The following is a 26,142-nucleotide window of genomic DNA, read 5'->3' on the forward strand; positions in this document are numbered from 1 at the left end:
TACTTCCTAATATATAATCAGACTTTGTCCCTTACCAGTATCTTGGCATTGTGGAAATCTCATCATTATGACTGGAAAGTCGCTAATTTGGGATAACTACATATTTTTCCAACAAGCAATTCTGAAGGGTAAGCTTTAATGCAGACCATACAAAGAAGCAATCATTTTCTCCCAGTTCTCCATCATGTGCACTTTTGGCCACTTCAAACATATAGACAGTAGAGAGCTATAAACAAAAGACATATACTGAAATCTATATCGCCTCACCAGTGGACAGTCGGTTGGACAGGCCGTGTGCTTTCCAGTAATTCATGGTGTTGATGAAGTGTTGTGGGTTACCAAACACCAGCGCTGGGTTCCTGATCCTCCTCTGGGTTACAAATCTCAAGGCCTGCTGTGAGATTCCTGTCAAACATAGAGCACCCATCGGTCACGAGTAATATCTGGTGTGTTACGCCGAAGGGCGGTTATACCGGCAATATACATGTAGATACAGAATATAAATACACACCCACAGGTCACTAGTAACACCAATAGAACACACATGGGTCACCAGTAATCAGAAATACCAAACATACACTGACTTGGGTAATTGAAGCCAGTTATTTTTCTAAAAAGGGCCAAAAATACATTTTGATTTCACAATATTACAGATGAAAAGAGAACAATACTACTACCAACATCGAGAAACCCACACACCATAGTGATGATTTACCTTATTCTAACTGAATGAACTACCCACAGTCTCCTATGTCATAGATTTCACCATATAAACAATCACCTCCATGCTGCATGGATAAGCAACTTCATTATCATTGGTATGTAGGTCACTGAAACAGGAGTCACTGATTAAAGGGTCACTGATACATGGGTTACTGGAACATTGGTCACACATCATGGGTCACTACTATAGGGGTTACTGGTACATTCTATGTGGGTCACTGGTATGAAGGTGTCTGATGCAACAAGGTCACTGATATGCAGGTCATAAGGAAAGTTGAAAAAGTAAACTTGGAAAATCTTTAGGGAGACCCACTGTATGCACCCCCTTTCTATGTGACTATCCCAACAAAATTACTTTTTGATTTTAAAAGAAAATCCAAGACACCAAATTGTGATACGTAGTAGTCATATATACAACTTCAAAGCAAACTTCAAAGTGTTGATACCTGTTAGAATGTGTATGGTGAGATGTCTACTATTTCCTTGACACTAAGTTCTTTTGTCGCAGTTACTGTCTTATAGTGATTAAAATGTAAATCAACATGATGGTGTTTTTATTTTCAGGTGATGTGTTTGCTTTAAACATCTAATGTGTAAAACTGAATCAACTTCTTCAGAACAGATAAGGGTAACTGGTGATTGTCCTTCCCTCTTTTTCTTACTGTAAAGTCCAAAAAGGAAGACCTTTGGTATGGTGAGGCCCACACTGTACCTGTAGCAGCCTTGACTTGGAAAGCCGACACCCAGAGAAGGCCAGGGTACTTCTTGATGTCAGTCATAAACTTGTCCCTGCCCTGCTGGCTCCGCAGACCCTTGTATCTGTTGGTACCACAAAACAGGAAGTTAACAAGTGTCAGGGTGAGGAGGGACAGAAGCAGGGATCTGAACACATGGGATGATTCTGGCAAATACATTTTGGAATATGTCTTCATGCAGACAACTGTATGCAGCAAAATTCTAACATTTTTAAGACAGAACACTCTTTGCGAATTAAGTCCTACCATTTCCTAGTGGTGATGGCGGCTGTTCAGATTTCATATTTGAACTGATAAAGTGTGTAGATATAATGATAGATTTCCTTGGAATTTAAAAAAAAAATCCCTTGCAATGCTGATAACAATATCCTGCAGTAGAAATGGCATGTTTTGCAGAAAATAAAAATGAAGTTTATTCCATAGCCATTAGGTGATCTGTACAACAGAAAATATACTGTATTCACTGTTACATCAAATATACTTGAGGAGAGCTATTCTGTAAATTCAGCTGTTATACATAGCAGAAAACCTAACCCTATGTGACCCCATACAAGCATTACCTGAATGTAATATAATTATAAGCAACAAAAATGTACCACTCCTGGGCACTCGGGAGAATCAAGGATTCATGCAATCATGCAATAATATTCTAAACTATTTCGAGGAGCCCAAACTTCAATTCTGCTCATTCTAAACAAATATTGTTTGTCCATGGTACTGAAACTGAGGTTGCACCAAATCCAAGTTGTGAGAAGGAGGGAAGGAAAGGAAAGGGATGAATGTACACAGATATCATAGACATAGAGAACGGACCTTGGTACTGGCTCACTTGCTGAAATGCTAACTACGACACGACACTTACTTTGATATTAATTGAGATATGGGGTTAGCAGTGGTGAAATTGGTCCTAATCCCTGTGTCCTCAGCATATTTACCTCCAATAGGAGGTAAGTTACACCTAGTAATGAAACACAGAAAACTCAAGACTTACATCCAGGATATTTGCGATATGGGGTTAGCAGTGGTAAAATTGGTCCTTATCCCTGTGTCCTCAGCATATTTACCTCCAATAGGAGGTAAGTTGCACCTAATGAAACACACAAAGCAAAGTATTGCATAAGGCATCATGCATCTGTTGATACTTCCAATAATATGATAGTAACAGTTAGTACTTTCCTGTTTAATTGTCTGAAGAAATACAAGAACTTATGATATATCATAATTCAGCAAAACAGATTTGTAAATTGTAGAAAAGAAATATAGGATGCTGTTGTCAAAGTTTGTCATGTGTCACAGTCATGCTCTTATCTTTCTTGTCATGGACAAATATTTGCATCTATTATGAGAAAACCAGCAAACCCTGGAAGGGGTTGTAGCCCAACTAGTCATAACAAAGGACTATACCTGAAGACATAATCTGCCTTATCAATCTCCTGCCCACATCCACTATGGGACAGGATCGCCCCGTTTCCTACCACACTGCAACGGGAGAACCGCCTCCCAGAAAAAGGAGAGGTCTGTGGGAAAAAATCAAAATACATGTATGACAATCTGAACTTTCTTTGTTGTCGATTTCAACTTCCTAAATGTGATTTACATCATGACCAGTTCTTGCAATGTGAAGGTTTAGATCAGTCTCATACATGCTGGAGGACATGTAGGTAACCAAAAGGAACCTCAGCATGCTCAATTTAAAAATGTACATTGCTATATCCTCTGTTTGTGTTCCGTTATTGTAGTCCTACCTTAGGCAACATCCTGGAGAGTGCAGAGGTGACCTTGAAGGTTTTGCCCTTCTGTATGCCGTAGTGGATGTTCATCCCTATTCTTATGTTCTTCTGGGTTAGAATGAAATCTTCTTGGGTGGAACAGCAGTTGTGCAGCTCTTCCCTAGAAATGAACAATAAATACAGGTGTCATAACTTTCCAGACAGTTCAGTTTGGCATTGACAAAACACCCCTTCTTCCATGCTCCATATCATAGTTTCGGGGGTGTTCAAATATTCAATCAATATAATTGTTTGAATGAAGGTTAGCAACCAGATTTTCCTTTATGCCCTAAAGGTTGCCTTGACAGCAAATGAATGCAAGAATCAAGTTTTTGAGTCAGGGTTTCCAGAGTAAACAGTTTTGGCAGCATTTTCAAACTCTGTCTAATCAGTTAAATAATCAATGTTGAAATCATAGCTATCTGTACAAGATGCATCTTGTACAGATAGCTATGATTTCAACATTGCAAAATGGTAAAACAGGAAAATAATGTGAAATAATATCATTTCGAGATATCATCCAAAGGTAGCACTACACAACCTGAATTTTCACCCATGCTGACAGGTGTGCAGACAAATTGCTGATCAAATATTTCAAACATTGACAGCTGGGAGTACTCTGCTGCACAGTGAGGTACATGTAATAACTACTGTAACATTAATCAACCAACACTTCACTTTAATCAAACACAGCACAGTGTGTCAATATCACATGTTTACAACCTTAGCAAAAGTAATCTGATATCACGTAGACAGCATGTTGAAACCAACGTCATCCAAGACCATATACACACGAGGTGGACAGATACAGCTAGGAAAACAATGGGTATGGATGTGACGATTGTTCTTTTTATAAATGTACGCTAACTTATAATGACATGAAATGTACCCTTCCCCCATTTATGGATAGAAAATGTTCCTTAGTTCCAAGATAGGAACTTTTGGAGCTGCCATAAACCAAGCAGAATGACACCCATCCTGCCTTATAGCTTTCTGTACAACTTCTATCTGCTTCTGGACTTCTAGTCACGTTCACAGACTAAAGGGAGGGTGGGACACACTATCAGTACCTGACAACATCGCAATCTCCCTGTAATCCCCTGCAAACAACAGATGGCTCCCTCCCGTAACTAAGTCTTAAAGGGGCTTACTTTAGCGCAGGACTATTTCAGCTTCCACACAAACGTACTTCCTCCCGTCAGCAGAGTGACATTGATCAATGTGAATGTCAATCAAGGAGAAAGTTTATAACCTGTAGAAGTGTTTCTGACGCATTGTTAAGAACAAATTATTGCCTACAGTTTCTGCTAGAAGGCAGCTGTATCAGTCTGAGCTGTAGGGAGTTAGATATACTACACAGGCTACTGGTATCATTTATTGCAAAAGGAAACCTTGTTATAGATATAAAAATTGCACCAGGAGTATTACGATTGGCTAGAAGTTTTATCAATCAAGGCAACTTTCTGTGTTATGCATCATTAAAAGAGAAAGTTTGCAAACTGCTATGACAACTCTTTAAATTTAGACTTAATTCCTGTTATCGCAGGACACAAATCAAAACCAAACAACATGTCAGTTCTTTATCAATAACCTTTCCTCCCTGAGTCATTTCCAATAGAGCTCAGCAGCATAGAAGGTTTTTAATTCTTCATTAAGATATACCGTGGATAAATTGGTTCCATGTATCATGAAGTTACTTAACTGACATTTTCAGGCTAACTGTGTCAGAGTGTCTCATCTCCTGATAACTGTAAGGCTAGAAGTAGGACACAATACAATACAGAGGTACGGCATCACAATTCCTGCCCATGTCAATTACAAACAATACCGTCCATTTGGCAGGTAATCTTGCTGACTGTGAAGGAGAATGAGAGCAGCAAGCTGGATTGATGCCTGTTCAAATTGCTGTCAATATCACAATGCGGCGCCAATGCTGCCTGCAATACCATTAGACAGGGAGGGAAATCAACCTCCATGTAGCTTGATGCACGCCTAGAGAAGCTATTACCTCTGAGCAATTTTACAAGTCCATTTCACTTGATTTGTCACACTGAGACAGTATTTCACAAAATGGAAGCAGTAAACGTTAATGGAATAGATATAAATTGGGACGATGCACTGTTATCAATGCGGTGCAAAGTAAGTGATGACGGTATTAGGTCAGCATAAGATTTACAGTAACAGTCCGGATGAATATCTGAAAAAGCATAAAGATGACATTGATTCTGATTTAACCAGCCTTCAGGGACATCTTTAGAGCAGAAATTACTGCAGTTTAGCTGTGGATCATTTTTGCATCATATCGCTTGGGTCTAAATCTCTGTGATATTTATAACAGCTACTGTAGTCAAACTTCTTCTTAATTCCAAACACATTTTAGCATTAGGCAGATGGGTAAAAAATTTTACGCATCCCCATATGTACATTGTATTACTCAATCATTATCATCATTATTGTCAATCCGTGTTGTTTGCTGGCACAGTAACCAGCAGGTCCTTTTACACCTGCTTTGCAACCCATCCTGTCTTGTATGGAAAATCCTAATGAGCTCTCAGTCAATTGTTATACAATAAATTTTGTTATGCAATAAGACCTATTACAGACTGTGCCCTGCTTAGTGAACATATTATTGTAGCAAGAAGGTTATGCTTGGCTAACTGACCCTGGTGCCAAGTGGGTCTGTGCCAAATGATTGGTTCAGAAAAACAGTGCTTATTATGTGTCCCCCTATACTCTTGCCTAAGAAGGAAATGGCAGCTTCCTATATAATCATTCTTATAGGTATGAGTCACGTCTGGCTTGCTAAGTTGCACATATCTTAAAAGAATTTTCGTGCCCGCTGAAGTCCCACACCCGTACAGTTGGGAGATATCCAGGTTCAGGTGCTGTCTATCAGAGAGGGGGATCAGGCTATCAGCATAATGCATTTGCAGGCATCAGCATATAGCATATTTCTGATTAAGTCAAGTTTCCTTATACAAGTATGTACCACGACCTTCAAAAAGTACATGAAAAAGTACCTCAAGATGCCTCGTCTGATCCAAAAGACTTGTTACTATGCTGTCACTAAGAAAGTTGAGTCTATGCTAAAAATTGGTTGGTACTGTAATTGCAACCAACTTGTCATTTTACCTACTGTCCAAGCAGAAGTTGGTGGGGAAGATTGTGATTGTTATTATCATCTGCTCCGTTTTTTTCATTGGTGGGTCATATGATAAGTAGGTCACAATCTTCCCCACCAACCTCTGCTTGGAGAGTAATTTTACCCTCTTGATACCTGACCGGCAGCGTCGTCATATATAGACCCGGCCACAAAGCACTTGCAGTCAGAGATGCAGTCATCAGTTTTTGGAGACATGCAGAGGCACAGGCACAGGCAGGAAAAAAAGTATTTGAAATGTCCTCACCTGAGTACTGCGATGGCTTTGTCATTTTGTTGCCATGTTCCATTAAAATGTCTTGCTAACTCCACAACGTCCACAGGCGTGGTTTTCTGCAGGTGTCTGGAAACATTGTGTGTGACAGTTTTGCTGTTTATGCTAACGTCAGTATAGTTCTTCTTGGCACTGGTTGTGTTATTAGGCACAACAGTAGTTACAAGGTGCATAGCCTGTGACAGCTGCGGTAAGGAAGCGTTCCTGTGTATCAAACTGGAGCTGTTGTGCCACCTGGAGCAACAGGAAACAAGTGCCAGGGTAATTTGAGAATGATTAAAAAAAAATTCTTCTGTATTCTTTAGACCTTGTTGGAAGACATCTTTAGGAAAAAGTTTAAGAAGTTTTAAGAATTGGCAAAAAGACAAGACAGAGTGTCTTTGGCTGAATTTACAACATAAGAAGAAAAGATAAGAAATTGGACTTCAACAAGATTTCTTCTGTGTTCTTTAGACCTTGTTGTAAGACATCTTTGGGAAAAAGTTTTCAGAATTGCCAGAAAGATGAGACAGAGTGTCTTTGACTGACCTTCTCAAATTTACTACATAAGAAGAGAAGAGAAGAAATTGGACTGTTTTGCACATTAGGCCAGAGATATACACAGGAAGATTTAGTAATATTTCATAAGCATGTAAGATCTGTTCCAGTAAACAATAAAAGGGGCAAGACTGAGGTTTGAAAATAACTCCCCTATCCATTAGTGCTTCTATTTTGATAGTGATATCTTGTGCTCTAAAAGCTGCATGAATTTATCACTTCTGACTTGCTGCCTTGCCTCCTTATCTTATCTACTGGAACAGTCAAGCAAGCAAAATTGATCAGAAATGCAAATCAATTGATTATGTACATACATGCATTAATTTTGTTATGATATCCATCAACATTCTGTTAATTCTTATTTTGCTTAAAGAGGCATAGCACATAACTGTTAGCACCAATCTATTTCTATCACAAAAGGTCACAATTAAGTTTGATGGTAAGAAAACTATGATTATGTGTAAGAATATTATATAATACACATAATGGTTAAGTGCAAACACCATACACAGGTCTCATATGTGGAAATCAGCTCCTCCTCTCCAAGCAGTTATTGGCTCTCCCCAGGTCTACAGCTGCACTCGAGTTCCAAGTTTCCAAATCTTCAGTTTACATCTTTACATTCCAAACTGCCACTGGGACAGTCTCCCCATATCATTTTTCTTGACAATGTATAAATTTTAAAGTTTCCTGTTCTCTTTCTCCATAAGAAAATGGCCAACACTGACAGCTGATATAATAATGGTCAATTCAACTTATGTTGTGTCAATGTGTTCAGGAGGGATAGGTCATTTCAAACTAACAAAATGGCGAAATGTCATTTAAGTATGCCCTTCACTGCTTTTTTCCCCCCATCAGCTGACATGTAGATTTGGGTAAGTCCAATTTTTGTGTTGGCAATCAACTTTGATTCAGTAGGCAATAATTGTTGTGCTTACCGAGGTTGGACCAGCTTTGCAACAGATTGTGTCATTAGAATGAAGTACACCAGCGAAAGAACTGTGATGATCAACACACCCAGCCCCAGTCGCTGGACAGCCTTCAACATAGCACTGCAGGGGAAAAAATAATTATTCAAAACTTTGAAACATGGGTCAATGTTGAGAAAGGGCAGGACAAAATTTGGTTTTCAAACCTTAGCATTTCAAGAACTTATTAGCCACCGGAGAGCACCAGCAGAGCTGGTATATTATGACTAAGGAGAGCTACAATATATAGACACATTTATCAGTCTTTGAGCACATTCACTTCTTAAAAGGCCTGTGTTTTTTTTTTACACTTACTGAGTATATCTTAGAAATGCCAGGTTGTGATTAAACATCAAAATGCCACCTAAATCGTACTTATCATCCATGCACATTTGCCCTTCAAACTAATTCTACAGAGGACATGTATTCAGAAATGATGTTAGGGTGGCTGACTTATTGAAGGGCGTGTAATTTCTCAGGTGACTTGCTCTCTCCCTGCACCGTCGGCAGATAACACCCATCAGTTTGTCAAATATTTGTGCTCACAAGACCTAAATGCCAAGGTCTACACACTAATTACCTGTAGGCTATGTAACGTAACATGACCTATTTACGTGCAGAACCTATTTACGTCCGGTTTGGCTCATGATCACATGTCGTGGTGTATTATGGCAAAGCCTGTTCTCATGAGCAATAAAGAACATCATAAGTATGATCCTTAGCCATCTCTTTAATTTTTGCACAGCAAAACATAATGGCCATGCGTTTACCACGTGAACGCCACGTGCCGCGCATGTGGGGGAAATTTACAGATTAACATTGGTTTTTTTTTCCATTCCAAGTGGCCGGACAGACATAGTGATTTTATTATAATTTGTCTGCAGACTACTTTGAACAGTTACTGTGCATTTTTTTCTGGTCTATGTTCTTCAAGCATAGCGCTAGAAGGGAAAAGATTCAGAAGTGGACGATAATGGGTTACCCTAGCACAATTCTTCATCATATACCTCAGTATAAATACATGCTCGCACGGTGTTAAACAGGCGGAGAAAAACTTACAGACCATGCATTTTCTTTTTAAAAGAGCTGATATTTCTGCCCATGGGTTTGAAATTTGGCTCTGTCCGCGCGGTGTTAAGATAAATACGTTTTGAATAAATCGGACGTTAACTGGTCATGTTACGTTATATGCTGGCAGATTTGTACAAGATCCTTCAAGGTCAAAATCATTCAAACCTTTTCTCAATCTAATGTAATCTCTATCTAAAATGAATTGCAATCGCCAAACATTCCACCTGACAGTAATAGCGATGCTTTCAGCACCAAAGACAGTGCCATTGGGATGTACAATTTTCTAGTTTAAATGGTAAGAAGAGTAAATATACAAAATATACACGTTCCCCTGTGTGTTGTATTTTGGAGGTAGGTCTTCTACATTCACACTGAATCCAGCCAGCCAAAATGCCGTAAGGCACTGGTGTGTGTCTGATCTCTGCCCTTGACTAGAGCAGTAATACACCAGAAATACTGTAGAAGCACTGCTAGAGGGGCTGAGCACTGATCCCCTTCCATTAGACATGATCCTAGGCTTTAAATGTAAGAGTGACAGAGCTTTTAATGTGCTTAAGATATAAATCTCTCTTAACATCTAACAAACAGCTCTGCTGTACCATTCTTATCCCCTCAACCAACATTGACACCCACAACTGGCAGTTCATAGTCTGGTGTTCAGAGGCCAAGAATTACGAAAGGCATAGCTAGGGTTTACTAGACACATACAAGGTTTATAAGACACATACAAGGTGTGAAATAAGAGATATCCCTAAGACTTAAGGATAAAAAAACATTTTTATCACAGTCTGTTTTGTTCGTTTCATCCCTTCCCTCTCCTCCCAGACACAATCCCTCTTGGTGCCCAGGGGGATTACTGACTCTCACCTTGGAAGGAGCTTATTGCTACTCTGGCGCATGGCAGGTTTGACAGTTCGTGCAGGGAAGATGCATCGTCGTGGTATTGGAATCCATCATGATTACCTCAACATATAAATAGAACCCACCAAACGTGGATAAAGTCAGGGCTGCCTAATGTCTGATCAACCACTATTAGAGTTATATAGGAGCATTGATACAGGAAATCTGCATGGAAAAATTATAACATTATGATTATTGCTAAAGGATAAATAGGAAAAAGTTGGTATTTATAGGCATCCTTGCATAGGTAACTACCATGCACTTTACATCGTCAACTTTTCTGTAATTTTTGCATACTGTGTTGACTTTCGTGTAAGTATTTTCTTTTAAAACATTAAGTGATGAAAGGTTTGAGAATTTAGTGACACAACAGCAATTCTTATATCAGTCTTGAGTCCCCAACTCATACATGTACATCTACAAATAAGAAATCTTCTTTTGGAAGAACATAACATATATAGATCAGGGCTCTAGCCAGCTCAAAATTCTATTCCGTAAGCCTACTTTCAGGAACGTGGGGGGGGGGGGTGTACCGCCGAAGACGGTCACAATTTAGGGGGGTCCGGGGGTATGCCCCCCGGGAAATTTTGGATTCTCAAACCTCTAAAACGCAATTTCCTGTATTTTGCAAGGCAAATCATGCGGTTGAAAGTTGTTGTCGGCGATCACTTTTACGCCATGACGCCGTAAAATTTTGAAATCTTGACCCTCTGAAACGCTATCTCCAGCATTTTGAGGGGCAAGTTTTGCTGGTAGACAAAGCTTTAAAAATGCCATTTCTTTTGGTGAAAAATTATGTGGGCCTTCGTTGTATACAATAGGAAAATAAATGATATTTAGCACCACAAAACTTTATTATTTATTTGACAAATATACAAGGAAATTCAAGTGTAAAACAGTTTCAACACCGGTCCCATTTGCGCCCTGTACTAAATGTGATAGGGAATTCGACACCCTACTTTAGACAGAACGCCCTAAAGACATCCAACGTTTTCCTTCCATGTTTTCCCCGGACAGTTTTTCCGGTAACTTCCACTGGATTTGATCAAAATTCGCCGATTCAAGCCTTCAAACAGCCCCATTGTCACACCAAATATCAATTTCCGATAAAACCCGCGGATTTGCGCTTCAGGTTACATCTCGTGAACTGCAAGACTTGCATGTCATTGGTCGAATTTTCGTGACGCGGGGTCTACGGGCGTTGTTATTGGTGGAAAATCTGATTCCAACATCTCAATAGCAGTTTTCGCAAGAAGAAAGTGCGTGTAACTCGGCGTGAAACTTGAACAATGTTTACCAAAAAAATATGGAAAGCCTGGTGACTACCGGATTATTTCGGAAGTTGTTGCTTTTTTTGTTGCTTTTTTGTGGACTATAACTGGCGGTGAACTGGGGAAAACAAAAGGAAAAGCGTCAGCCCTGCCAGAATTGTAGTGGGGCACTGGTAGTGGGGAGGGGGGCGCATAACGCTGATTTTCCCCGGCCAACCAACTCACTGGCAACCACGGCGCCTCCGTTTGTCTGCTATAAAGCCTCCTTTGGTTGTCACCTGTCGCCGGCGGAAGACAGATAAGGTCTGAATCGACTTCGCCTCAAACTTCCACTACTTTTCTGGAGATCTTTGCAAAAGTCGAAGCCCTGTCTATATCTTTACTCACCATTTTTGTCCGTCAAGGTTTACGGATTGGTTTTGATTTTTTTCCGTGACACACAGCAAATTTACGGAAAAATTGGCGCTGGCTAGAGCCCTGATATAGATGAATAAGCCATGCACATAATATTTTACCCAGAGCACAAATTACCAATGGGGTGATATGTTCCTGATCATGATTTTGACCGTCCAGGAAAATAAGTGAATTCACTTCACACTGTGAATGGAAATGAACTAAAAAATAATAAGTTGGAACTAAGTTGTCATGGCATGGTTGAGGCATTCTGAAGTATTCCCGAAAGGCTCTTTGCAAGAATGGACCATTGCGTGCTACGTTAGAAACTATGCATGTAGTATTCTTCAATGAAATTATAAACCTGGACATGTCCAGTAGAACGCAACTACTGGTGTGTTATGATGATGGGCAGAGTGAAATAAAAGAGCTTTTTAAGTCATAAACAATAGAAGAACCCATCGAGAAGAGTACTACATTGTAGTAGGGGTCATCCAGTGTGCTTGGCCAAAAACGCGAGCCGTGGCAAAGCCGCATTGCACTACCACTAGCTACTTGAAAAAGCATCGTGCTTCACCTCATCAGAGGATGACTGCTTTACCTTACCATCCTCATTAACAGCTGTCTCAGTTGTCTACAGACAGTTGTACATCATTTATAATTAACACGGAACTCTGAAGCAGCTTTATGATTGTGACTTTTCCACTGATCCTGCATCATGTTCCTCCTCCCCTCTCCAAAAACTAGTTCTTAATCAGGATCACAGAATGATAACGAAATTTCAAATCATCCTGCAGCATTTTGCATTATTTTACATCAGAAATAACCTTTATATTAAACTTCCAGTTTACAAACAATTCTATGGTTTCATCTGCATACCTGGTACACATAGTAACAATTAACATTGAAAGAATTTGATCTGGAATATTTCACTGCAACTGCAATCACCAGAAAGTATAAAAATCGTAAAATAAAACTAATATTCCTGCACTGTACCCAGAGTATAGAAAGTATGAATGGATTTACTACCTTTGGCACAATCATGATACCTCATTTCATCATCGGCATAGACAATTCATCTTCAGTGTTTCTCCAATCAATAGAGAATAATTGTATATCTACTTCAGGCTAGAGGCACAGTGAACTCATCTATCCAAAAGCTACCACTTGAGGCCATTCAACCTCGTCATAATTCTAGTGCTATATGTTCATGTATACATGCAGCTAGCCTTTGTGGTATGGAGAGATATGGATATTGAAGAAAACACATTATCCTCCTTTCCCAGGGACATACCTGCTTATCACATATTTGCAAACCACGCATCTTTCTCCTCTTTACCTGAAGCTTACAGTGTGTATGCTAGATTTAAAATTTTCCACATCTACTACGCCATAGACAAATCAGTCTTGTTGTCTCACCAACTCACAGAGAAATGTGGCGTCTCCATGTCGTCTCTAGTTGAAATTGGATCTGACAAGGGCAGGTGTTACCCAATACTAATTGAAACCCCAGCATTTAGCTGCGGTAAAGAACATATTTGCACCTTCACCACTTACCAACCAAAAATTTGACGTCAAAATCACAAAAATTTGACATAACAGAATTCCAGATAAAACACTGTACATCTATACGCAGTACACCACCCTGTAAGGTTCTGATCTTGTAAACACTAGATACAAACAGACCCAGACAGATTAATGGAATAACAGCTAATGAAAGACTGATGATTTTTTTCAGTTGGAAGATTTCTATTACAGAATTTTATTACACTGAACTGGGAGAGCAACATGAGAATAGATGTAAAGAGCCTGGGGAGGAAGCTTTATCTGTTCTGTAACAGAGCCAGTGAGTAAGATACCATCCATGTTTTCCTTACTGCAAACAATAATCACCTTGTCCTCCTGCAATTTTCAATCCTCCCGGTGTCACAGGATGCTGATGCAATCCCTTTCTAATTAGCTTCCAACCAAAAGGATACATTTCCCTGTACAAATTAATAATAAGTTTTCTAAAAATGATGTATATTCTACCCTGCACATGGATAACTGGCTGGCTACATTTCAAATCCTAAAAAGCCCTTATGGGATGCAAACCCTACAATATCATCAGATCGTAATGAAAAATAAATAAATTGGCTTATTCTTCCTAAAATGTCCCTGCTGCCTTGTGCAGCAAACAGTAGGAAGACTGAGAGGAGATTCAATTGTAGGATGGTTCAACTCACCTGGACCCCAATCTAACACTGCTCATGGTACGCTCTGGGGGCCACCTGGCAGCTGGCTGGGCCAAATCAGCAATCCTCCAGGACACCACAAATGAGTCTGTGCGGATGCCGGCCCAGGTTTGAAATAGGGAGGAAATAGCAAATGATTGTGGTCCATTGGCTTGGGTTCGGTCACATGACCATGCAAAGAGTGGAATGATTACCAAAGGGATTGATTCAAAGGTTGCGTCTTATCTCTATTAGGTGCACATCTTTCATGATGTGAAAATCAATACAAAAGGCTGAAGCATATATTTGGGTTCCGAAGTGGATATGAAATAAGTGCCACAGTATTACATGGTATTATGCTGGCGGTAAACACCAGTCTGCTACTTCAGTATCAATCAAGGAAGAAGCTCACTCCAAAATCTGAAGTCAATGTGCCACATAAGTACATGTTACAAACATTCCATAAAGGGGCACAAATCTATTGTATTACGCTGCACAAATGAAGTTAAGAAATTCAATCCTTATGCTACTCATCTGAAACTCCCTCCTTTAAAACCTGTCATTTTGGGCTCCTTAGGTTTCCACACTGACCTATTTAGGCAGTGTTCCAGAGAAAAAGATAGGCAGAACATGAGAGGAATAATTGAATTGGCAGGTCAAGCATTCATGTGTGGCAACAGTGCAAATCCATTTGGCAGAACAATGTAGAGTATGTATGCTGAGGTTAACAGCTACAGAGACCTGTGCAATATTTATTTGTTTGCCAGTCTGGTAGGCAACATCAGAAGAAAACTTACAGATCACCAAATTCATATTATCAATCTATATTTGTTACTGCTTCTCCACCAAGATTTTCCATATATAGTCACCTTCAAATTTGATTCAACATCCACATTCATTTCTTTTGTTTGGTTGTGTGTGTGAGTGTGGGTTGTGTGTGTGAGTCTGTGTTTGTGCACGAGCGTGTGTTTGTGTGTGTGTGGATGGCATAACTCAAGAAGCTACATGGATAGATCCATATGATATTTGGTAGGTGGGTAGGGGTTGGAAAACGAAGGTCAGTTTTGATATTGGGCCTCCTAGCTGCTTTCTTTTGCACTGCAGCAAAAGTCACCATTTATATATTTTGCGTCTGAACCACCTGTGGTTTAGATTTTTTGGTAGTTTTTGATGTTAGGAAAAAGTGGTTTGGTCCCCTTAGCACCTTGTTCTTGACTGCAGGGCCATTTAGATGAGAAAGCAATATGATACAATAATTCTAAATGACTGGAATTTCCTACTAATTAAGACTTGACTAATTAAGAGGTCAAGGTGGACATTGTCATATAATCATACGACTGTGATGCCCTTTGCAAAGTATGATGTAGTGTTCCTTTCAGGCGTGGACGGATCCTAGTGCGGAACGACTCCAAGTTGTCCAACATAGATGAATTCCAGCCTTCTCCCCTTTGACCAACTGTGCCCTCCAGAGATTTTGCATCCACCATGCATGGCTTGAATGATAATAACCTTGTATACCTTTCCTTGTAGGAGAAATTTGATCAGAAGAGTAGAGTGTTTCTACTGTGCCTGTTAAACATTAAGTAGATTGGCTGGCACAGAACATAAGTGCACATGAACGTTATGTGGGAGAGGGACGGGTAGCAGTCCCTGACAGATATCAGTATCAACAAGCAACAGATATCAGTTTGGTCCCGGGGACAGGTGTCAATAATGCACAGATTTGGTATTTGGTATTTATTGACAATGAGACAAATCATTACACTGGGTCAGCCCAGGCAGCTTTCGCTGGTAACGGCTGACCCACAAATACAGACGAACATACAACAGTACATAACCTGCAGTAAAATCATACACTATCAAAATAAATAGTTAATACAATACAATGCATAATAATACAGTATAAAATCATTGGACTCAATAACTACCATGCAAATATATAAGAACATAGCATTTGTGGTGGAATAGATGGAAGGTTGATCGGAGGTAAATCTAAATCAGGACAACAGGTGGGATTTGCATCGGGCTTTGAATATGCTCAGTGTGGGTGAGTCAGTGACGACTCTGGGTAGATTATTCCAGAGCCGTGACGCGTGTAGGGGATAAAACTGTTCTTGTAGATGTTGGTTCTGCATCGAGGGATGTGAAGATGTACGGAGTTACGGAGCCGAAGCTGGGTTTGGGCTTGTCTTGTTGACGGGATGAGTGGCTGGAGGTGGGGTGGTACAGATATCAGTTTGGTCCCGGGGACAGGTGTAAATAATGCACAGATATCAGTTCAGTACTGGGGACAGGTGTTAATAACCCACAGATATCAGTTCAGTACCAGGGACAGGTGTCAATAACCCACAGACATCAGTTCAGTACCAGGGACAGGTGTCAATAACCCACAGATATCAGTTCAGTACCAGGGACAGGTGTCAATAACCCACAGATATCAGTTCAGTACCGGGGACAGGTGTAAATAACCCACAGACATCAACTCAGCACCAAGGACAGGTGTCAATAACCCACAGACATCAGTTCAGTACCAGGGACAGGTGTCAATAACCCACAGACATCAGTTCAGTACCAGGGACAGGTGTCAACAACCCACAGACATCAGCTCAGCACCAAGGACAGGTGTCAATAACCCACAGACATCAGCGCAGCACCAAGGACAGGTGTCAATAACCCACAGACATCAGCACAGCACCAAGGACAGAGTACCAACAGGTAACAATAACAAACAGACATTGGTTCAGCACCAGGGATAGGTGACAATAATCCACAGGTATAAGGTCAGCACCAGGGACAGGTGTCAATAGGTCTGATGTTAGAATTCTTATGGGAATAGAGCAAAGGAAAACACATTATTAATCACACACACACACACAAACACACACATATGCATCCCCACACTTAAAGTGAAACAGAAATATATCATTCATCATGTATCCAAACCTATCATAGATGCCGAGTCTCTTTCATCCTCTTTGGTTAACATTGCATCTGAGTAACAGCCGTTCCATAACATGTATCTTTGGACACAACTGTATGAACCTATATATGAGATACTAACCTTAAATACGCAAACACCATCTAAAACGCTTACGTTCCGAATACGCACTGGGTCAGCCAGCACATGAAGGTTAAACAGCTCTTGGGGAATAGTACTCTTCATTATTGGCCTGGAAAATCATATTACAAAATTCCACCAAGATGGGAAATTAATTATGTATGATGGATACCAGCTGAATCTCTTATCCCTGTTCTTTTACATATAGGTAGGTAGTGCCGGCATGGCATGTATCATACCCTCTGATGTTACAGATAGGTGTGGCACTTAATGTGATGGAAGCAACCATCGTAACAGGACAAATTAGGGCTTGTTTTGTTGTTAAATAATAGATGAGCCAGCCTTGAGACAATACCAACAGCCCGCACAAAAAGACTCCTTCTTCAAGCTATCTGCCTCTATTACTTAGCCTGTTACAGACACATCATTGTCATTCTTATTTATGCATTAAAAATATTGTAGTGATGTGTATTGTATTTTTCTTGTTAACAATATTTGTAAAAAAAATTACACAATTCAGACATACGTGTAACACCCTATTGATTTCACAACAAAAATATTGAAATTGGAAAAAATTTGGTCAATTTTTTCAAAGATAATACCTTTGAAATCAAACAGAAGAATATGATCAGCTGCAGTCTGCCTTTTGATACAAACTGTTCCAAAAGAAAGCAAACATGTTGACAATAAGTTGACAATTTGAATTTTTGGCTCACAAAATCGCAAACAACTGCAGATTGAAAAGAAGTCGCTTAAGGCCAAAATTTTCAACCAGCTAATACGTAGGTAGGAAATGTCATATTGCTAAGAATTAGACTATTAAGGAATCATTCAACTTACAGGGAGACCCAGCTGTTAAACTTAGAGCAATTCCGTATCTCATCTAAATTCAATCATTTCGTAATTTCACACATAGGATATCCTGTGTGCAGCGGGAAAATTTTATCATGTGTACCACACACCGCAAAAGTCCCACAGGCAGACTTTGAATCAAGCCTAATTCTTCTCCATTTGTTATTTCATTGATGATCAATAGTTCAAATTCAATTCCTATAAAAAGTGCAATGCTTCAAACTAATCAAAGCCAAGTTTCTGCATCCCTCTACTGATGGCATTTCTGCATAACTGCATACTCAAACTAGAGTTCGGCGATCCCATACCTTCGCCGAACGGTGTTAACTTGTATGAAAGCTGTCTTTGAAAGGTGTGTTATGGATTGCATACTTTATGTATGATGATGTTCACCTTCATTTAAATTCCGAATGCAAGTATCAAATCACTGTCATTTAAAACTTTGGAATCATAGCATTTTCTCATCAATTAAGCAAATTATGTCCTTATTTACATAATCAATATATCAATCGGTTTTCCTCTCTTTGTCACAGTTCTCAGTTCAATCATATGTCTTGAAGCGCCATTGTGAAAAGCACTGCCACATGTTGACCCCAAAATCCCAGCCTGTCACTCTGTCCATATGGTGTCCTCATATATAGGTCGTCATCCAAAAAATAGCACATTGAACTTTTCCTCATTAATCATGTAAAGGACCTGATTTGCACAGAATGCATCTCATTATGTTAATCATCACTAATCGGGCCCAAAACAATTAAGATCTACCAAACCCTGCTTGAGTTATCCTCCTCCAAAATCTAGATAACAAATGCCCACTGTAGCACCGTAGGACCCCCCCCCAGAAGACCCATCTTCAATTTTTTTCAAACTTGACCTTCGTCTCCCCAACAAAAACTTAACTACCAAAAATCACCAACATCCGTCCATGGCATCAAGAGTTATATCGCCAACACCATCACTCCACAAATCCCGACCAAAAATATACCCTTCTGCCTACGGCGAAGGCAATTACCGTGGCACTGCAACCACTACACTTCAGTTGGAGCATTCAATACAATTTGCATAACTTTCAACAATTCTGTACCAATGTGTTATGCAAGAGACAAGAGTCCTATTATTCCACAAAGCAAGATAATTGAACAAAAAGACGACGATGTTGCAATGTACTCCGAGCAAATTCCATGCAACCCCAAGAACAAGTACAACTCCGAGCTCACGGCCTAGTCCAGAGCTTTGTTTCTCATAATGTGATTGAAACTGCTGGTGTACCAGAACTGCACCAGTGACTCCAATATCTCTGGCTATTAGAGGAATCATTCCACTGTTACAGGTCATTGGCTTGTCTGGGAACATGGAAGCAGCGATTGCTTTTACTATGAGGTATCACTTGACCGTGCCTTTTCTAAATTAGCTATATAGACATACGGGTGACTTGAATTTATATTCGATATCAATACAAGTGTGGTATCCTACAAATCAATCTAAAATCAGCATTGCTCAGGACAATTTAATAATGAATATCATTTTCTGCTCATGGCATGACCATGATGCTAGATTCAGCACTCACATTAGAAGTATTGAGTTAATGTGAGGGCTGCAACCCAATTGTAATGTATGAATGAATCCATACAGTCTTACCTTAAGCTGTGATGAATGTGTCTCAGGACTCATACTTTTACAATTTCCAACCCTTCCTTGTCTCCTTACATCATTCTCAATATCTAGAACTATCAGGTAGCTGGCTCATCCAAAGTATCTCCTGGATACATAAATGTTCTGTATACATGTAACGTTGGGTAACATAAATTCGGGATTTTTCCGATAATGGTTGACTGAAATCAATCTAGCAGAACAATAAACCATCCTTTTTTTCTATAATTCTGTCAGTATCATGTACTATCTTTGCACTAATCATATATATGGTAGATTTTGTCTCTAGTCGTGCTGACACCATAATATTTCAACTTGAAACTACCGTCCGCCGCACGCACAATAACGGTGCTGTCGGACAGGGGGGCACATTAATTCGGGAGAGAAGATTCGTCTTGAATATCTTACCGCTAATCACATTTTATACAGCAGCTATTCGTTCCATCCTTGGCTTGAGGAGAGTGCTATGGATATAGACGTGTCCAAGTAAAAAAAAAATACACGAAAAAACGGCCGTACCGCACACATCAGGCCAGTTCGGGTACAACCCGTGTGTTGAGTCGGTAGAACTTCACTCAAAGTCGGCCCATCGTCATCATCGGGCAACGTGTAACGTTACATTATTCATGGGAAGTTAGCTGGATGCCGTAGCAATGGTAATACTACTATGTCCATGTGTTCCTTGTTGTGTTAGGAGCAAACTTTGAGGAAAATATCTTCCTCAGTCCACTATCACACGCAGCATTTAGACAAAAAAGTGTTCCTCACAAACCTTGTCGTCTGCTTGACAACAGGATTCTGGTTAACAATATGGCGGCGGGAAAATACACGTGCCGTAGGTTGTAGCAACAGAGAGGAGTTTTGATGATTGATCACACTTAGAATCCAGTTGCAGGTTAGCAAAAGAGATTGTAATAAGTTGTCTTGTAAATAATTGTGTTGAGCAGGAAGCGGATGTGACATTTTTCTTATAAACCAGCCGACAACCATGTTGTTTAATTCTCCCACGAAGTCCTCAGACTGTTCCAATAAGGGACGGAGAGTTTTTGACCTCGTCGCCTTATAATCCATGCTTATCGAAGCTTTTCAGACAGTGTTCTGAATACGTAAGTCTGGCAGGTTTGCATTTCTAGCGGTATTACTTATGTTGCATCTAGCACATATCCCTAAATACCCCGTTTTCGAAAAATCCCGAATTTAAGTACCCCGCGAATTTAGGTTACCCAACGTTAATGTATTAGTAGAGAATTGTCCAGCTTTGCGTAAGTCCGTGTATTGCCATGCTGAGTGAACTACATTGTATTTTCTATCCTACTTTACATGTAGCTTTGTGCAATACAGACAACATACATTCAGTGAAAATGTTGTATAGCAAATTAAACTAATTTATATTTGCTATACAACATTTTCACTGAATGTATGTTGTCTGTATTGCACAGAGTAGGATAGTAAAGTGAAACTGGAGTAAGCAGCATTGTCAGAGTCAATGCCTGGAATAGCAGGAATATCAGTATCATATCAGCGCTCGTGAGTGCGACTCGCACACAATATGTATGCGACCAGTTTCTTGAGAATGCGACTAGATTTAAAATCACGGTCGCACGGTGCGACAATCCAAAATTAAGACCTGCGCCAGGATAATGGCTGCAGAACTAAGCGGTAAGCCGAAAATATAGGTATTCCAATGCTACCGCGAATATCGTCGGTGAATTTTCTATCATGTTCTCACACCCGCGGTACAAAAACTATCCGTTCCTAGTGGCAAAGTTACCCATAGAAATAAAGGATATAAGTCTCTCTCTTTGTGGTGTATTTGTTTGATTTGTAAAATGTTTCAAACGCCAAAACTTTGTCGATGAAAGTGAGCGCTCGCCGGACGCTCGCTGTTTTCAATGGCGGCCATGATGTTTATGAAAAATAGACCGCAGCAGAATGAAAGGCTTGTTTCCTGCGGTCATATTTATACCTGTTCAAGCGATGATTTTTACGATCAAAAATTGATGAATCAATTCAAGTGGAGTTTTATTAAAAGAAATATCAAATTTTCTTTTTGTCACCGGTATCATTTCAAAGCTCATTACCTGCCCGTTGTTATGGTGCTACTTTCATTCTGCTGCTGTCTATACTGCACAGCGGCGAATCAGAAAGCTTTCCCCATGCGGCCTGCCTGTCATTGGATGACGGCGCCGCGCGGTCCTGACGCGCGAAATTTGAACTACGCGTTTCGAAGTTCCCGATTTGACTGGGTCGGCACAAACAGATCATTTTTGATACTATTTTGAGCAAGAATTTTAAGGTATTCAAGTATTTTGGATTATCTGTAGACAGAGGGTGAGGGTAAAAAGAAAAGAAATGCCTGTAAAAATGTTGAACTTGATGCCAGCAGTGAAGTTTCAAATTATGGAATATGACTTTATTTGTTTTGGTCATGAACCCAATAGATAAGTTCTAGAGTCATCTATTTATTTATCATTCAAGGTTATGTGAATCATTACCTGCCTTGTTCCAAGTAAAAAATACCATTGTGTATTTTTCAACTTGTTGAACTTGAGGCACCGTGGCCCCCGGATAAGGGCCAGCCGGGGAACCTATGCCCAATTTTTCTAAAAATCCATCGTACTGGTATCAGTATGTAGGAAGGTATTGAATGAATTGAATTGCCAATTGTTCTGCACCATCAATGTAGGTTTTTATCTTTTATGATCTATTCAAATACTTTATTCCCGGTTGTTAACGTATAACAATGATTAATAGGAGTATTATTTGGTATAGCCAAGACTTTTGCTTGTTCTTCCAACTTTTTGTAGTGGTGCCCCTAGATTTTTGCTGGTGCTCCTAACTTTTTTGAGTTAGGAGCACAGTGCTCCTAGGCCTAAAAGTTAGTCTGGAGCCCTGCATATGAACCTGCTCAAACTGTGCCAGACACAGGAAGTCTAGAGGCCATTGACTTCTAATCATAGGTGGCAAACATATTCCATTCACCAGTAGATTCTACTTCATTTAATTTAGGTCACTCCAGTAAAACTTATTTGTCTCTGACAATCTCTGCTTTTTTTACCATGGGCTAAATAAGACACATTCAACACTTGAAGAGCACAAAACTTGTCTTGAATATGCATGAGTCATATAATGTAGACTACATTTGTACAGTAACATGCAAGCTACCCCTTTTTATTTTCATTCAAATGATTTATCATTTCTTGTTTTCTGCTTCTATACTAGCTGCTACTTGAGCATGTTTTGTTCCCTTCCTTTCCCCAATTTTCTGTTACTTTCCCTTAATCCCTTATATTACCTAATAGCCTATTTTGATTCCCCTCTATCCTCCAAACACACAGCAAAAATGATGCCTGAGTGCTTTCCTGCAGTGCAACTTGGTTCCAACTCTTTTGGATACTAGTATGTAGTCAACTGGAATGACAGCCTATAGCAGTTGCATGGTAAGAATGGCTAAGAATAGACATTCTCAAAGATAGTATCTGGGATTCTAAACACAGCTTGCTATATTTGGAACTTACATAACATTGATGGCTAGTCAGATGGGTCCATTTCAAAATCATTCTCACCAACTTTTCGATTTTACATCAAGAGGGACGGTAAAGAATATTGTAACGACCACAATAAGTACTTCTTGCTGATTGATTGTATTGAAAAGTCCTATTAATTAACCTGGTGTTGTTTCTACAAGAATAGCTAGGTGGCACTCTTGTTCAGTGAGACTCTGCAGACTTCCATGATTATGACAGATTTATGTGAACAATACAAAAGACCATGCAGGGTTTACAAATCTGGATTTGCCCAGGTATGGGGTTGATCCAGATTTGCAGGCCCTGGTATGAACAGTCCAAATCCAGTTCCGGGGCGGCGGATCGGCTGAATCTCCTTGAGAAGATTATTCGCTGCAGGATGAACCCTGGTATGAATGTACCGGTAACAGACTAAAGTAATATATCCGGCCTGCCTGGCTTTCCTGTCCATTTCAAATGTAATTTCTGGCCTGCATGTTTCATATTTGTCATTTTTAACTTGTAATTTCTAGGCCCTTGAAATAAAAAAAAAAACGATGGTGAAAATTGTACACAATAATGAAGTTGTCTAAATCGTATAGTTAATGAAGAAAAATTAAGTGTAATCATCTTGATATTAATGTTAAAGGGGCATATTGTGACATGAACATAAAAGAAATTTTTTTGTTTTTGATTATTTTCCTACATCATTAGTTGAATCTACCTTATTACACTGCACAGCAATATTCATCACGTACGGATGCGACTTTGTAGTGTCGTGCGAACGTCTTGAAAAAAATTGTATACGTAATCCCTACCGCCGCTTGAATTGGCCGCCATCTTGTCCAACATTCCGACGAACCACCGAACACGCGATCGAACGCCCGACGTACTGAAATTTGTTCACTTGTGGTGATTTTCCTGTGACGCTCGAACTCCGACCATAACGGTTGATTCGGATTTTTCGTAGCGTTCTACGCTGGCTTATTTGCATATTAACTTGCGGGACGCAAGTTGATATGTAGATGAACCAGATTTTACACGTTTTGCGTTTTTCGTCGTTTATTAATGGTGGAAATGTGACAAAATGACGGGAATATGTTGGAAATAAGTAACAAATAAGTTACAAATGTGAATCTTAGTGTAGATCTTTCAAATTCTTACTATTTGTAGTTTTTGCCCACCAGATTCTACAATATGCCCCTTTAAGATGCCATAGAACTTGTGTTGATGACATAAGGCAGTATCTCTCAACAATGGATTCCACATGTTTATGCTATGATATGTGAAGATTGTAATACAGTAGAATTCCAAATCTAAACCAACTTCGATTATTGACTGACAGAAATTTGGCAGACATTCTATACTCACTTCTTCTCACATGAGTGGAGATGCCACTTGAACTGAACTTTCTGTTGTGAGTCTAATAAGGCTAATAATAGTACGGTAACGTTACACATTAAGGATTTCAAGTGAGTTTTGAATGATTTTCTGTAATCCCGAAAACATTGTGTTGATGTTTGTATCACATCACCGAGCATCAACAAACATGTTGTCAAACAGGAACTCACATGTTTCTTTGCAGGGGTCCCGCTATAATTTCAGCAACAGATGCTTGAAGGGTCTGCCTCGGGACGATATAAATTTTTCCTAGAGGTATGTTGGCCTGACCCGGCAGGAGACGAGGCGCTGACCGGTGCAGGCCAATAACGGTGAAAACCTGGCCAACAAGCTTACTTATGTCCAGCCTGCTATTGTGATTTTGCTATGGTCAGTGCGTTTTGAGGGCAGATTCCCTTGCCACCATGCCAACCCACTGTAAACATGTCTAGAATTACACTAACGTTACGGGTGACCTTCTTTCCAGATTTCGTCTCATCATCACCGAAATCAGCGTAAATATATCTACTCCTGGCTTTTTGTAGGCAGAGCAGAAACCGAAATCTTAAATCTTACCGAGCCTGGGCGTTCCAGAGCTGTCTTCCTGGCGAAACGGACGTGAATCTTCGGCTTCATGGGACGGTCATGTGAGAGGAAGCGAACCGCTGCCAGACCCACTCCATGACCTGGTGTAACGGTTTACTGCGGGGCTGACCCCCTCATGGTAACTCATGCCTTGGCCCCGTGATGAGTGTATCACTCCGCGACCAGCACGTGGTTTCAGGGACCGGCCCGGGAGACTCGGGTGCAATGCCAGTGAATAGGTTTGAGCAAGGAGGTTTAATCCTGATTAAACCTCCTTGGTTTGACGCAGAACTAGATAGTTACCTTCGCCGAGAAGGTTATGCATAGGGTAGCGTTTGCAACGTTATGTGTGTAACAGTGTATGTATGTATGTATGTTTGTTTGTAACGTAACAGCATAACTCAAGAAGGCATGGATGGATTGTCTTGATATTTGGAAGGTGGGTAGGTCTTGATGAGACATGGAAATGATTAGATTTTGGGTCCCCTAGCGGCTTGTTATGGTACTGCAGCGGAACTTCCTGTTTTGAAATCTTGTGTTCTGGACATGCTATGGTCCTGATTTTTGAGTGGTAGATAGCTCTTTGTCCCCCTAGCGGCTTTTTTGGAAATGCAGGAGCAGGTTTTGCTTCAGACTTTGAAAGGGAATTACTCAAGAAGGGCCAGATGGTCATGATTTTTGGTAAGTAGATAGCTTGAGTGATGATGTAACTGTTACATGATTGGATACTTATTATGCAAATCAGTATCTAATTTGCATAATTAATGAGGAAAGTTTATACATTCGCCAAATTCCATGATAGGGCTCTCAAATATGTGACATATGTAACTGAGGAGGAGAGAAATATTAATAAATATCAACTATGCAAATGAAGACCTCATTTGCATAATTAATGAGAAAATACTATGACTCAAGATGGGCTTGATGGATGGTCATGATTTTTGGTATATAGATAGCTTACGTGATGCTTTGAAGTGATTGGATGTAATAATGCAAATCAGATTCTAATTTGCATAACTAATGAGACAATTTTTAAAACCCGCTGTGTTCCATGATATGACTATTCAAATACGTGAC

The 26,142-nt window shown here is 39.9% G+C and overlaps 1 protein-coding gene across 3 annotated transcripts in view; it reads right to left on the reverse strand.

The window, feature by feature from the left end:
* The window catches only part of LOC136430315 (alpha-2,8-sialyltransferase 8F-like), a 29,167-nt gene extending 3,924 nt beyond the window's left edge, over window positions 1–25,243 (reverse strand). Inside the window, exons 1-9 of one of the 3 annotated variants that reach the window (XM_066420811.1) lie at window positions 25,057–25,243; window positions 14,047–14,143; window positions 8,157–8,270; window positions 6,655–6,915; window positions 3,224–3,368; window positions 2,883–2,995; window positions 2,470–2,565; window positions 1,436–1,542; window positions 268–405 (exon numbers count right to left, since the gene is read on the reverse strand). In XM_066420811.1, the coding sequence (XP_066276908.1) occupies window positions 268–405; window positions 1,436–1,542; window positions 2,470–2,565; window positions 2,883–2,995; window positions 3,224–3,368; window positions 6,655–6,915; window positions 8,157–8,270; window positions 14,047–14,072 (1,000 nt within the window). In that variant the 5' untranslated portion in view covers window positions 14,073–14,143; window positions 25,057–25,243. The remainder of the gene's footprint in view (window positions 1–267; window positions 406–1,435; window positions 1,543–2,469; window positions 2,566–2,882; window positions 2,996–3,223; window positions 3,369–6,654; window positions 6,916–8,156; window positions 8,271–14,046; window positions 14,144–25,056) is intronic. The other 2 variants (XM_066420814.1, XM_066420813.1) reach the window with 2 other exon arrangements.
* Window positions 25,244–26,142: the final 899 nt, after the last annotated feature.

The sequence above is a fragment of the Branchiostoma lanceolatum genome, chromosome 3, assembly GCF_035083965.1.
Source record: "Branchiostoma lanceolatum isolate klBraLanc5 chromosome 3, klBraLanc5.hap2, whole genome shotgun sequence".
Taxonomy (NCBI): Eukaryota; Metazoa; Chordata; class Leptocardii; order Amphioxiformes; family Branchiostomatidae; genus Branchiostoma; species Branchiostoma lanceolatum.